This window comes from Denticeps clupeoides, chromosome 12 (assembly GCF_900700375.1).
Source record: "Denticeps clupeoides chromosome 12, fDenClu1.1, whole genome shotgun sequence".
Lineage (NCBI taxonomy): Eukaryota > Metazoa > Chordata > Actinopteri > Clupeiformes > Denticipitidae > Denticeps > Denticeps clupeoides.
This window is the reverse complement of record NC_041718.1, coordinates 9,363,659-9,379,054: the sequence shown is the minus strand read 5'-3', so window position 1 is coordinate 9,379,054 and position 15,396 is coordinate 9,363,659. Positions and strand designations below refer to the sequence as shown.

The following is a 15,396-nucleotide window of genomic DNA, read 5'->3' as shown; positions in this document are numbered from 1 at the left end:
AGCAAACCCGTCAGCTGTATCTATGGGTTTTTTTTGTGCCCCTAAAATTAATAAGAAATTCATCTTTTTCTTGCTTGCTTGACATTCTACAGAAAAAAAACATTAAATGAGTTTGAAAATGTTACTGAATTAATAAGTAGTCACTGAACAATGTGAAAAACTGAATGTGTTGTTGATTCTGTGCCATACACTGAACCAGTTGAGAAGAAGGTCAGTTTTCATTGCTTCTTTAATTGGTGCTGTTTTCAGCTGCACTAAGGCAATTGCGGAAGGGTTTTCTTGTAAGCTTTTATTGTCACAGACTTCATTTGTGCAGATATTAAATTCATTAACAGTTATTTTCAACTTGTCAAAAACAAGGGCATTTCTAAATATGCTTGTAAAACACTGAATTTGTTTATTTTAGCAACTGCCATGCTAGCAAACGTGTGCTAAATTGACATAGCCTGTTTGCTTGTATTTTATGCCTTACTTAAATGCATACTTTTGACTGACAGGCTGCTGCTGTGTTTTTACCCCCTACAGCGGTGCAGTCCCTGAACAGCCTGAACGACCAGATTGCCCATTTCATGGTAAACCGGCCCAACTCCCTGACCCATGCTGAAGAAGCTTTCTTGCCCACTGAGAAGGACACCCTGAAGCAGTCCATGGCTCTGATGAGGCATCTGCTCATGGACGCCCAGGTAGGCCTGTCAGTCACCTAGCACTATCGATTCTGGCACGTGATGACTGCAAGATGCTAATTATACCTGCAGACATACTAGCAGATGGTGCGGCTCATTCTCTGAAAACAAGAGAACGATGTATCTGCCTGTATAACAGGTTTCAGGGGTGATTTGATAATCTTTTGGACCAAATGGACCAAAGGTCCATTCTGGAGCACCCATTCAATGTGCATACAGATAAGAAAACAGCTCATTTCTACACCTGCCCTCTGAATTTGAAAGCGTTACATAATTTTGGAGGTAGCGTTTGACCTATGGTACACATTGTAATTATCTGAGCATCCACAGAAGAATCAGAAGGCCGAAGATCATTCAGGTCACCTCGATGTGAAAGAGGGGGCAGCCAAAAGAGTCTCGGCTTATTTCTTTATTCCACCATTTAATGCCATCGTCAGATAATGTAGGGTTACAGAGCTGTGTCTCTGGGTCGCTTGCGTTCTTCCTTCCTCTCTCATTTTCTGTTTTGCTGCCCCTCGTTCCCACATCCACAGGGGTAACAGCTACAGGTTCAGTGTACGCAGCACATGGTACGCAGGACCAGTTTTAAATGTCGGCATTTGAATAATTGAATGTCACCTCGTTCAAAGAAGAGTATAAATAATTTAATGTGTTTCATCCCTCTGAAGCTCTCGATTAAAATGAACTGTTCAAAACCATTAGCCGGATCCCCTGCCTTGACAACATGAGCGCTGCAGTCATGGGCATTATGTTGCTGGAAGTCGGGCTCTGAATAGAATATTCACAGGCGCAGGTCTCACTTTTCTGAGCAGGAACGCAGGGATGCGGGATACTGTAGCGAAAAACATAAAAATTCTCTCAACCATTACCTTTCTGTTCTGTTGTTCTGGAGGAATGCATGGTCCTCCTCTTGTGGAATCACTGAATCGTTTCCTCTCTTCATTCCCAGGATGTATGTTAAGGAAATGCCAGATCCCAACACAATGGCTGTCACTGCCTTTTTAAAAAGGCCGCTTCCTGAGCTCTGTAATCTGCCCTCTTGGTCTTCTGGAAATGTTTATGGGCTCGTACAGTATCTGACTGGCGAAAGACAGAGTGTTGTTGAAGACACGTTATTACAAAAAATCCCATGAGCCAGCCCAAGCGTTGCATTTGACAGATGAACATTTGCCTCAGCGCGCTTATACCTTATACCTGCTCTTTTTCTGTATTCTGATAAATGTTTGCGAGGCCATGTCACGGTGATGGATTGGGCTAATCAATTAACTGCATCATGATCCTGTGTGATTGATAAGGGCTCTTTCCCTCATTTTCCTGCAGATATTGTCTGAGTGGCGTCACCATTGATTAAAGTTGGAGCGATTCAGTGAGAGGCCTTTGCCTTCAGCTGTGCTAGAACATATGCAAAGCTGCACTGAAAGATTGTTAGCCTCCAGTCCGTCTGTTTTCAGGCAGGAAATGGTAAAAGTGTGATGATGGATGAGCAGACGTTTCCACTGCGACTCAACTTGTTAGACAACACTCTTTAAAGCAAAAAATGTCCAACGTGCAGGGGACATGCCAAGTCTTCAGCCTCCCACTCTGCTGGTGTAATAATTTCTATAATTAAATATTTTTCAGGGAGGGTTTCACTGATTTCACGATTTTCAGACAACAGATCGTATCCAAACTAAACACAAAAATTCACAATAGACAATAGTTGTGCAGCACTACACACTAACAATAGTGGTTTGTTCACTAGTGTAAGGTTAAAGGGTTCCTCAGGATCTACAGAAATAGATAAAAGCACCACGTATTACAGTTCAGGCCAGTATGATTAGCCCCCAGGAATTATTAACCATTTTCCTAAACTTCTTACCAGTGTTTGCAGCATTGATGAAACTTTCCACAGTGCTATTTCGTGGGTTTTGTTATATATAAACTCATTTTTAGGCTTGCTTTCTATCAAATATAGTGACAAAATGGGTTGGTGAAAAATACTTGCCCAATCTGAATGTTTGCTTCCTAAATACACCTACAGTAATTAACAAATCAGCATTGAAACCACACCTATGAAGTCAATTGGCTTCCTAACAACGTTCAATCAGCTTAAAAAGACTCCAAGGAAAAGGCGTGAGAGGGACGACTGTTACTCACCATGCCAAAGACAAAGGAAACCAGTTCCTGTGCCAACCTAGTAAAGAACTACTCTGAGAAACTAGTGTCAGTTTTGAGTCAGAAAGGTTACACTATTGATTACTAATGGCCAGGGAGCTAATAATTTGGGATGTCTCAATTTTGCCCTTTCTTTTTTCAACTCGGTGTAACAATCAAATATGCTAATTAAAATTAGTGGACATTGTTATTTGTTTTTTCTTCAAAACACTTATTGTTAATGGTCATTCTCATGGAGAAATTATCTAATTGGGTTGTCAAATTTCATAAGGGGGATAATAATTTTGGTGTAGAAGAGAAACTACCTTTGTTGTTGGTGTGTACTTCTTTCATCCACACTTTAATGCAAGTTCTGTCACCTCAGAAATCCATATTTACCATATTTAACAGCATACTGCTGAAAAAGGTCATTTTGTGTTTCCATTACACAGCAAAACAGATGTGACTTTTCTTCTGTGACCTTCACACACATGGCCAGTTGTTCAGCTTCACAATGACTGAATCCCTTGTTCAAGGTTGCATTTGCAAACTCTGTCCTCTGTACACTATTGTCAGGGATTTCGCTAATGTCTTGCTCTGTTGATGAATGTAGAAGGGGGTCTACATTCATATGTGATTTAGAATAGTTAATATCAGAAAACATTTTAAAGACCCCCCTGTACCGAGCGGCCATTTCTTTCTCTTCACCAGCTCTGCCCACTTACTTTGTGAAGAAAAGAGAGAAGCGAGTCTTTGCATCTGCCAGTCACTTTGAAGTGGCCCAACTGGATTTGCATCTGCAAGGGCCTGCAGCTTACTGCTCATGGTATTGTACCAACATGATTTATGTAAATGGAATACATTTTGACTTGCTTAAGTGAGAAAGTGAGCAATATCTGCTGCTGCTGCTATCTATGCTCATATGGGATTCTGCTGTTACACAACTTGAGGGCAACCACAACAGGAACAGGTCCTCTTTATGCCAGTCATCAAGCCATGGGCTCCTTACTGTAACAGCAAGGATTGGGGGTGCACTAAACAAATGAAACAGGTCTGTGCAATCAGCGAAGGCAAGTTGTTTAATCGAATAAGGCTGTTTGATACATATGTTCTTAGTGAATACTGAACTTGAGCTTGATTTACTTCATGAAAAAGATTGTTATTGCAATATGAAATTTTCGACATTAAATATATTTCTGAAATTGTGTGATCCTTACTAGAATGGGATTTTAATATGTATATATGTGTGTGTGTGTGTGTGTGTGTGTGTGTGTGTGTGTGTATATATATATATATATATATATATATATATATATATATATGTTGGTTCCATCTGTAATTAACCTGATGGTGCCTTGATTTTAGAATCTGTGTAATTGAAATTCAACCTCTTCTTCGAGCGGGGAAGCGAGGCTCGGAGGCTCTCTGTCCTTGGGTTGCACAGAGTGCGTGGAAAGCCAGTGCTCTCAGTGCTGGCTGAGTGTGATGTCATCTCCCAGCAGTGAGCATCACATGCAGATCAAAGACTACTTGGCCTGCCTTATCACCATGGCAGCGGGTGTCCATGTATAGAACAGAGGCGATGCCTCCGAGTCATGCAGGCACACAGTGGTGGAACAGGAAGCTGGGCCAAAAGACAGATGGAAGACCCTTTAGCTAAGCTGCTAGGATGCGGTCCCACGAATGCAAAGAGACTGAAATAGCCGATAGAACAAATTTAATTGGCTAGCTTATGTTCACTTGCCCATTGCACTGCACAAAATTATTCATAAAGTTAAAACATATATATATATATATATGAATTTCAATTACACAGATTCTAAAATCAAGGCACCATCAGGTTAATTACAGATGGAACCAACCGAACTGTCATGTCTATATGAATATTAACAAACTTCCAGAATCAAGAATCTCATATGAAAAGTTTTTCATGTCAGGCAGAAGATGGATAATGCTTTGGTATAATGTGAAAAAAAACATCATGAGCGTGCAATTTGGTTTCCACTGTTGCACAAGCTGATTTTGTGAGGAATTATTCAGTGCAAATTTTGTCAGGGATGAAAAACACTGAGGAAGTAATTCTGTTGACCATATTGTTCATCATTAATTGAAACAGTGTTGACAACCACTTTGCGGAATGAAATTGGTTTTCTTGGTTGCTGAGGGTCTGAATAAAGCAGTAATGTGCAAAATGGCTTCAAACAACAGGACATTAGCCAGCTATTTACTGAATAATTAAATTTATTTAGTACTAAATTATACTCTAATCAAAATTCCAGTTCTCATTACAAGCTGGAGAGGAGTCAAGTCATAGAAATAGTCCAGTCATAGGGGGTCGGCATGAAATCAAAGCAATGGAGGTAAGGCTTACAGCAAACATGAGACAAATCAGCGAATGAGTTTGCACTTGTTTCTGTCTTGTTCTGCCATTTTATACTGCCTGGTGATGTGGGTGTGGCGCTCTTCCAGTTTGTCCAGGGCGTGGTTCTCCGTGAGACCTCTGGTGGGCCGGAGGTCAGGTGGTGGCCATGACATATAGTTATACCTAATGACTATTTTAATATCATAATTGCCAAGGTTTACGGTTTTTCTCAGTTGCTTGTGCGCATTTATCGCATCAGAATTGCAGTTTTCAAAACAATTCCCACAGCCTTTAGTCATTGTGCACATGGCAGACCATCCGACCTTCCACCTCACTGGCCTCGGCAGGGTTCTTCTTTGTCTATAAGAAGGATGGTGTGTTAATAAAATCACTGTCAAAAAATTGACAATTTTGCCCCTCACCAACACCGCCCTCTTGAGCTCTTAGCGGTGGCATTGTGGCCCCTCACCACGACGCTCAAGCAGCTCCAATTTCTATCGTCGCTTCATCCATGACTACAGTGCATTTGCAGCCCTGCTCTTTGCTTTCACAAAGACCTCTGCATGCCCCTTCCACATGACTCTCACTGCCATCCAAGCCTTCCAGTCCTTGTGTCATCGTTTCACCACTCCACCCATTATGCAACACTTGGATCCTGCACTCCCATCTGTCATGGAAGTGGTTGCGTCAAATGTGGCCGCTGGTTATGTCCTATCCCAACGTGGTCCAGATCTGAAACTAGAACCATGCTGTTTCTTGTACTGACTCCACTCCAGGGGCCTTCGGGGGTCGGCCCTGGAGGGGCCACCGCCAGTGTCTTTATTTGCCTTCACCAGCATCCTACATACTAGTAAGACTGTTCCTGTTTTTTCCTTCATGCTTCTCTGCCTGCTTGTGTTGCCTTTCCCTCATCTCAAGATTCAAGAAAATTGTATATTTCAAACGGGACACAAGACAACACAAACATGGGCAAAATAAACATATTGAGGAGTTCTACCTTGGAGGTGGAAGGTATACACAAAGGACACTGCTTGCTGGCATGGAAGCTGCATGTGGGGATATAACACCAGAGGGTGTAGAAAGCATTGAAATATTTTTTTTGCAATTAATAAAATATTCTTCTCCCTCAATTAGTGTTTTGTATTTTTATATTTCCTGCCTTTGTCATTCAGATGTTTTGTGCATCAGAAAACTATTGGATTGTGGCAATTTTATATTGATAACATGACATTATGGCTGTCATGTCCATTGACGATGATTGATGGACCTGGCATTTTGATGGCACTGACATATTCGGCAATGTAAATACTTGCTTTTGAGGCATGGACAAATGATTTTGAAGAGGCTACTTGCTTTTGCTTGTCATCCATGATGTTTTTCCATTTGCATTAAGTATACCAAAAGAAATGCACCAAAGCAACTGAGAAAAACTGTAATAAAACAGATTAAGAATGCTAATTCTATCATTTCAATTAAAAAAGCTTGGGAAGAATATCTGCTTTAATTAGTTATTGACCTATCAAGATTAAAAAGAACTTTGTGAGACAAGGTCTGATGATTGAATAGATTGTACGGTCTTGATATTGATCTGGTGGGGTTTGAATTGCATCCTGCTTCCTCTGGGGCAGCTTGGCAGTACAGAGGAAACACCGGGGACTGTGTATCCAGAAATCTGCTAAATAAATCTATTTCATTATTATTTCTCCTGAAAATGTTATAAATTAGTATTTTAGAAAATGTGGAGGTGGGTAGAAGACTTCATTGGCTTGCATGTCTTGTTACAACTCTGTGACACTCCAGAAGAAATGCATTTCTGATCAAACCCTGCCATGCTTTCTTATTTAAGTCATGAGTCAGACAACCTGTTCATGCTGAATAATTTTGCCAACCAGCAAGGGGAAAATGGATCAATTCACAGCAGAAACCAATGAAGCTCATTAGCTTTTGCACAGCTGGATGCTGCTGCCGGGACGAGTTAGATGCTGTTGATGTAATAATGGTAGAATCCAAAGACATATTGTTTGAGACCCAAGTGACTGTCTGCTGCATTTACTACAAATTAAATCACTACGAATCCAACAAATTAACTTGCTCATCCATTTGTTTTCATTTACAAGCATTCCTACTACTTAATTAGGACAAGAACAGATAGAAACAGTGTGTTGTGCCATGCGTGGCTGAGGTGAGGGAGATGCAAAAACTTGACATTTTGAGCTAAATTGAGCTAAGTGTTATATGGAAAAAGAAACAGTGTCAGATCCACAATGAAACAGTGTCAGATCCCCAATGCATGACAAAGGCGGGCAGTACACAGTCTTACAATAACCCTGTGGGTGATTAGGACTCATGTGAATAGATGCCAGGGCACCGAGGCATCACACAGTGTACTGAACTGCATTTTAGCTGTTCAACTCCAATCCTTGGGCACATTGGCAATGTGGGTCTCTGGTTTGTGGATGTTTTTTGTTGTTTACAAATTTGTCATCTTGATTTTATTTACAGAGAAGTTGTTAATGATGGTTTTAGCATTTTTTGCTCTGTCCACCGTGTGTTCCAAGGAATCGTTTTAAACTGCGAATATTATACATGTGGAAAAAAAATTAGGCATGGCATATTTCAGGCTAAAGAATCATGGAAATGTTGTACTGATCCTGCTATTCATTCACTGTTTCTGGCCTAATTGAAGTTTTCAGATTGAGTGCACTAGTCAATCACACCTGGGTAAAGATAAGTGGAGAAATAATTAGTTCCTTGAATCTTTTCACTTTTCCTCTTTTCAGTCTTCCTTGCCACGATCAAGTCAATTTTCCAGACACGGAACCAATTCACAGGAGAATTCCTGAAGACCGGGGAGATTGGTGTTCGAGTGCATCACCCCCAGAACTTTCCCTTGACCCCACGGTGGGCTACAAAGTACTTCCTGCTGTCAGTCAGAAACAGCAAATGACACTCCCCCTCGATCAGATTCCCAGACAGAAGCAATCTGTTTAGGAGGCCAACCAGGCAGAGTCTAGCCTGAGGCGCTTCAATCTGAAGTGTACTCCTTTATCTGGAAATTATTCTGCTGAGGATGGCTGCGGACAACCAACTGATAAAAGTTTAATAGAAAGCTGTTTCCCTGTCCTCAGCCAGGCACTTGAGGAGTTTGTCAAACTATGTGTGAATCGGTTTGACAAATTTGTCTGCCATTTGCTCTGAAGGTATATCTTAATTGTGGCTGTTGGTAAAAATTTCTTTTAAATGGATTCATCATCCACAGTGTGGAGCTTTCGCTCATTTCTAGTACCTTGTATGCATAACCTCCATAGCTCTAGATGCCACCCACAAGTATCTAAATACCTTATCACACCCTCAACCATTTCAAAACAGTTTTTCCTTTTGCATATTTATATGCTGAATATGTAGCTTGGCATGAATATAAACCATTATATGCGCTACTTTTAATGAAGTTTATCAATGCACTGTACAAAATTTATATGGTGCAGTGGTGGCCTAGTGGTTAATGAAAGCGGCCCGTAATCAGAAAGTTGCCCGTTCGAATTCTGAACCGCCAAGGTGCCACTGAGGTGCCACTGAGCAAAGAACCGTCCCCACACACTGCTCCCCGGGCGCCTGTCATGACCTCCAACTGCTCACTAAAGTGATGGGTTAAAATCAGAGGACACATTTGTGTGCACTGTGTGCTGTGCTGCTGTGCATCATAATGGCAATCTCTTCACTTTCACTTAAAAAAAAGAAGGAATGCAGAACTGAGAAGAGTAGGATCAATGAAGACTCAGTCACAATAAACTTGTCTTTTTAAATCCAGTACATACACTCATTGAAATACAACTTGATGAATGGTCAAATATCTAAATTAAATTGATTATGTTTGTGCAGGTTTCCTCAAGGTTCTCTGGTTTCCTCCTGCCATCCAAAGGCAAGCACACTAGGTGAATTGGGAAGTCTAAATTGACAGTAGGTGTGAGTGTGTGAGCTGAGCTGAGTAACAGGACTAAGCAGTTAAGGATTGTGAGTTAGTGAGTGAATGAGGGATATATTAATATTTTTGACATAAATTGTGCATATAGATGAAAGCAAAACATGCACAATGTTGTTTGCAGTATTCGGTATATGCACTTCTAAACCATCATTTCAGCACCACTTTTGTCTTTATTGTGGAATTAATCGTCGGAACAGCAATCACACGTTTCATTTTTAATCAGTGGCCCCCATTCTCACTTCATCAAGGCTACTGGTTCTGCATATCGGAGGACTGACAGTGGAATTAAATATGCCTGCTCTTCCCTTAAGGCTGTGCTGTTAAGGACATGGGTGGTGTACTTTGTAATTTAATTTTTCAAAGACACTGTGCCCTGGAATATGAAATGAGCTCATGTGACTACACAAGGCAGTAAGTCCCAATGCCCTGGGGACAAATTTAATACGTTGCACTGAATCTTCACTTCTTCAGTCCATTAATACCTGCTGATGTTTTATCTCAGAGGGCTCATTTGCATAAACAGATAACCGGTGGTGAGATAAAAACAAAACGAGGAAATTTGTGCAATATCTTTTATAGCTCAGATTAGTGTAGAAATATTTTGTAATAATATAATTCAACAGAATGTCCAATTTGGGCATTCTTTGAAACTGACTTTAGTTGGGCCTAAGGCCTCCACTTCCGTCCTCGAATTGAGGCGTTGGCCAGTTAACCCAGACAACCTTTTATGTTGTGAATGCAACGTCATTCTCTTATTTTTACGGATGTTTTAAAATATTGCTCCCGGCAGCAGTAGTTAAATCTAGTTTTCCTTTCTTAATAACAGAGCTAATGATATAGAACCAAAGTACTCTTAGCAGTGTCTAATCTCCAGGGTTACTGTAATGGTTACTTCATAACTGCAATTGTTCCCTTCTGTTTCTAGTGTTTTGTTCATTTGCTTTTATTTTTAAGATCCAGTATAGGCTACTGGGTTGTAGTAGCCTAGAATGTAACAAACCTGCCCTTGGTCCAGAAGAATCAGGTTCAAACCCCACTTAGTACCTTTGTGTCCCTGAGGGGGACTCCAGGTGGATTGTCCCTGTAAATACTCATTGTAAGCTGCTCTGGATAAGGGCATCTGATTAATTCTGTAAATGTTCCAATACCCTATTTGCTACTGTATGACTTTACTGCAGTCTTACATTTCAGAGCACAATGGTCTGTAAGGTTATGCAACAGAGTTACAACACATTTCAATACACAGCAACTGAGCAAGCTGGAGTAATGATTGCATTCCTTGGTATTCTCATGTGCTTTGTTGCATTGGCTCAATACAAACCTTGTGCAGATAGTGTTTTATCTGGGTGTTTAGCCTTATCGGTCTACAATTCCTAATTATACATTCCTTATTGTGGTGCTTGTTTGTGCTGATAGCTTTTGGCTATCTTTCTTTTTATTTTTTTCAGTTCACATTAAAATGCAACCTTAATTGCAGGTTACATCACATTTGCATAGCACAAGCTCATCCAGGATGACCGGAACATTTCTTATGCTAGTGTCAAAAGCCGGTGGAAGGAGTCATGCTCCCTTTTTAGACAAACTACCTCATTAAACCGCTGTATTATTATGTTAACTGTATTTGCATATGACCAATTAACCTGGAGAGGAGTAAAGAGAAAATGATTCCAGAGGTACTGGAGCATCCAGGTTGGCTGTAATTTAAGCCTGTTATTACCTTTAATATTTAAAAGTCTATTTCCGACAGGTTCATGCTATTCCACTGCTTTTAACCTTTAGTCCAAGAGAACCTAATGTTCATAAAGAAATACAAATCAGTTTTGGCCAAGAGAAAGGTTGAAACTAAGCATATAAAATATACAACCTAGAAGTGGTATCCGATTATCATGCTCAATTAATGCCAAGGGATGGGGCACATGCAGCATTATATTTTTTTTACAGTTTTTAAAGTAGGATAATACTGGGTAAAACTTTTTGCTTAAACCCAGCCAGTGCAAAAAATGTGCAAATATTGTCTCTTCTTGGACCTTTCAGGAAATCTAGCATAAATCTTTAACCTCCAAAATATAAAAATATTACTGAATGAAGTTATGCGTATCTGAACTGAAAGAAGATTTATCTTTAATAGAAAAGTGCATTCCCACCAAGCAGGGAGTTGAATTGGCCCTGAATTGGTCAGGTAGGAGGCTGTGCAGGAACTCCTCGGCTGCTCCAAATCCCTGCTCTCATCCATCGACTGACAGACACACTGGTTACCCTGGAAGCCGACTGAGTGCAGTAGATCCGTAGGTGGTTCAGGACGAACTGGTCTCTATAATTCAGACGACACACACTACACTGCCTTTTACAGGCTAGCCTGACAGAAACCACACCCCACAAATCCACTCACCTCTGTATCAGAGCCATGCAGGTATATGAAATATTTGAAGCCTGTGTAGTTTACTGTCATGAAGTGAAGTGATTGTCATTGTGAAACACTGCACAGCACATGGTGCACACAACAAAATGTGTACTCTGCTTTTAATTCGTTACCCTTGGTGAGCAGGCATTTGGTGAGCGGGGACGGTGCTTTGCTCAGTGGCACCTTGGCAGTTCTGGATTCAATCTAGCAACCTTATGATTACGGGTCTGTTTCCTTACACGTAAACGATTGTGCAAAAAAATAAAAATGCGATTCACATCTCTGTCAATTTTTAATCAATGAATGTGTTCCAAAAATACTCAGTTACATTTTTAATACTCAAAAATACAGTTTTATAATGGCACAACTTTATTTATCCTGATTCCTTCAGCTCCGCTATCCTATAGACTGTATGAGTGGAATTATTCAGAAAGAATACAGCATGTGCTGAGTGCAGCATTTTATGATGCTTTCAGACTAAAAAGATGCACAACCTGGTTACATCAAAACCAAACGTACTGATGTGTTTTGTTTGGGTTTTTTTCTTCATTTTTTGTCTGTGAAAGTGTTTTTTGTTGTCACACCTTGCCTGCATATTAATGTGATATGGAGCGATTATTTCATTTACTAATGCTGTAGTCACAGGGCAAACAGATGCAATGTAGGAACAACATAATAATAAAAAGGCACAGGCCATTCAATAATGTATGGCATTATGCTTATAGCAGCAGCATTCTAAAATGATAAATAGTTTTTTTTTTTTTACTAAATTCAAAATAAACCTTTTGGGAGACAACAGGGTGAGCACCCATGGTGGTCAGCTCAAGACTCAAACTAACTGATTTTCCCTAATAAACAGTAAGTCAGCAGAATATTTACTATCCACCTGCTCATCTTAGGCTGGCTTTGCAGCAGGGTATACTTGACACATCATTCATTTATATCAGATTATATCAGATACATAGATTGATGTCTAGTTTTCCAACTGAAACACATTTACTACATGATATTAGACTTCTACCAAATTAGATACTTGCACAGCGTGTATCTTTTTTCTTCTTCTTCAGTGGCCTTCACTGCCACATCAATTACACGCAACTGTCTTCCAATTCATGCGCTGCGGGTACACTGGTGCATTAGTTGAGCCCTTACGCAGCTTGAATAGAAAGTGTGGGCCACAGCCCCCATGGTGAGATGTGAATATCATGCAGATGAGCCATTACAGAAATTAAATATTCCTTGCTAGCAAAAAAGATATTCATTTAGGAGAAATGTATATGCCTCTAAAAGTGATTCATCAGAAGATCAAAATGGTTAGACTAGGTGAAATATTTTTTTCTACAATCCAGTGTTCATTTCAATACAAACTAGTTCTACAGAGTGTTAAATGTATATGAATTATGTGAATGAATGACTCATTTACTCTACATTCTATTGACGAAAAACCGGATATAATGGTCTTGAGCAATACGTCATCTTAGCCATCATCTTACTCACAGGTGGCAGGTGAATATCAGCATTCAGCAAAATGGCCTGCAACATTTGTGATGTTGTGAATGGCTGCATTAGATTCTAGGCATCAGGCATAATGTGTGATCATTGTTATTCTTGTATCAATAATTTTTATTTAAGCTTTTGTTTCAAAATTAATTTTTTCTTACTGCTGAGCTCTTCTGACCAACTCTTCTGAGCTCTTCTCACTCTTCTGACCAAATTGACATCATGCCGCTCCACCCTGTAGTGAGACAGGCAAGAGCAGCTTTGTTGATTAGTTAATAAAAAAAATATATAAGTAATAAATCAAACTGGAAGGCTTTGTTACAGTATGGCAACGTTGAGCTCAGATTGATCATGGCTGGTCTCATGGGGAGGAGGGAGAGAATGACTCACCTCACATCAAGCAGAACTGATAGGATGATCATTAAAAATATCCTCGGAGATATCCACAGGGGTAATTGCCATTTATCCTTACTCCTTGCCCCTGACTGGTGCAGTAAATGATCCTTTCATCAGAGCAGACATCCCAGCAAATATACCAAAGAAGGCAGAATCTGATAAATGAGAGGAGCGGGAAGAAGCATCGGATGCTTATGGATGTTTTCAGTTGTGTTGCAATGCGGTATGACAGGGGAAGAGCAACAAGGTGCTCCGAAGTATTTCTGTTCCTTCTGGGGAAAAATTGATTTGATTCAGAGCTGGCTTTCATCAGCTGGTTCAGGGGGACAGGGTCTGGGGGCACTTTGATTTCCTGTATTAGTGGAAAGGAGGTGGACAGCCCTGCAGTCTTTGTTTTCAGACTAAGGAAAAAATGGTTAAAGAAATTGAGGGACAAATAAAACTGCCAGATTCAACAATTGTCTCTAATTTAGGTGTTTTTGTTCAAATGAACTGTAATATTCTTGGCAAATCCCTTCATCCATCTCTCTTTTGAAAGCTGGTGTCCGCAACCAGGATTCTTGCTGTACTAGTATCTATTCAGTATGGGGCTGAGGGGGGATAGATCAATGAGGGAAGCAAGAAAATCAATTAAACATTCCAGAGAAGGCTGAGTGGGCGTGGCGACACGTGCAGCTGGTGGCAACACCACTCACGATTGCTTCGGGACTCCGTCATTCTTAAACATCGCCTGTTGCTGTGACACGTGCTGACTGAGAAATAGAAAGTGGCAGTAGAAAGATGACGGGGGAAAATAGCCTGAGACTGATGGCTGAATGAAGGGTTTCGTGATGGGTGATCCAGCAGGGGGCAGTAAAAAGTGCCACCCCGCAGTACTCCTGCCTTGTAGAGTGTGTGCAATGTGTGTGTGTTTGCATCTGAACATGACTGCAGGGCTACACAAAGGGAATCTGCAGTGCAGTGAATTTCAGCATCGTCCACTAGTCCTCCCTTCACAGCTGAGCTTGAAAGTGTAGAAGCACTCATTGTACAGAACTTTGTGTTCTTTGTGCAGAAAGTGTTTATATACAGTACAGGCCAAAAGTTTGGACACACCTTCTCATTCAATGTGTTTTCTTTATTTTCATGACATTGGTAGATTCTCACTGTAGGCATCAAAACTATGAACTATATATATGAACTATATACATATAATTGCTCATTGGCACTGATCAGCCAATCACATGGTGGCAACTCCATTCATATAGGCATGTTGACATGGTCAAGAAAAACCGTTGCAGTTGAAACCAAGCTTCAGAATGGGAATGTGATTTAAGTGACTTTGAACGTGGCATGGTTGTCTGTGCCAGACTGGCTGGTCTGAATATTTCAGAAACTGCTGATCTTCTGAGATTGTCATGCAAAACCATCTCTGGGGTTTACAGAGAATGGTGCGAAAAAGGGAAATTATCCAGTGAGCGGCGGTTCTGTGGGCAAAAATGCCTTGTTGATGCCAGAGGTCAGAGGAGAACGGCCAGAGTGGTTCAAGCTGATAGAAAGGCAACAGTAACTCAAATAACCTCTCGTTACAACCAAGGTATGCAGAAGCATCTCTGAACGCACAATACGTCGAACCTTGAGGCAGATGGGCTACAGCAGCAGAAGACCACAACGGGTGCCACTCCTGTCAGCTAAGAACAGGAAACTGAGGCTACAGTTCACACAGGCTCACCAAAATTGGACAATAGAAGATTGGAAAAATGTTGCCTGGTCTGATGAGTCTCGATTTCTGCTGTGACAGGGTCAGAATTTGGCATCAACAACATGAAAGCATGGATCCATCCTGCCCCCCACATTTTCTTGGCACACTTTGGGCCCTTTGGTACTAATTGATCATCGTTGCAATGCCACAGTCTACCGGAGTATTGTTGCTGACCATGTCCGTCCCTTTATGACCCAG

At 40.7% G+C, this 15,396-nt stretch overlaps 1 protein-coding gene across 5 annotated transcripts in view; it reads left to right on the top strand.

Moving 5' to 3' along the window:
- The window catches only part of kaznb (kazrin, periplakin interacting protein b), a 107,407-nt gene that overhangs the window by 25,708 nt on the left and 66,303 nt on the right, over nucleotides 1-15,396 (top strand). For all 5 annotated transcript variants that reach the window (XR_003751409.1, XR_003751410.1, XM_028998144.1 and 2 more), the window contains exon 2: nucleotides 526-683. Coding sequence is in view for 3 of the 5 variants with exons in the window: in XM_028998144.1 (XP_028853977.1) it covers nucleotides 526-683 (158 nt within the window). In the remaining 2 variants the exon portion in view is untranslated. The remainder of the gene's footprint in view (nucleotides 1-525; nucleotides 684-15,396) is intronic.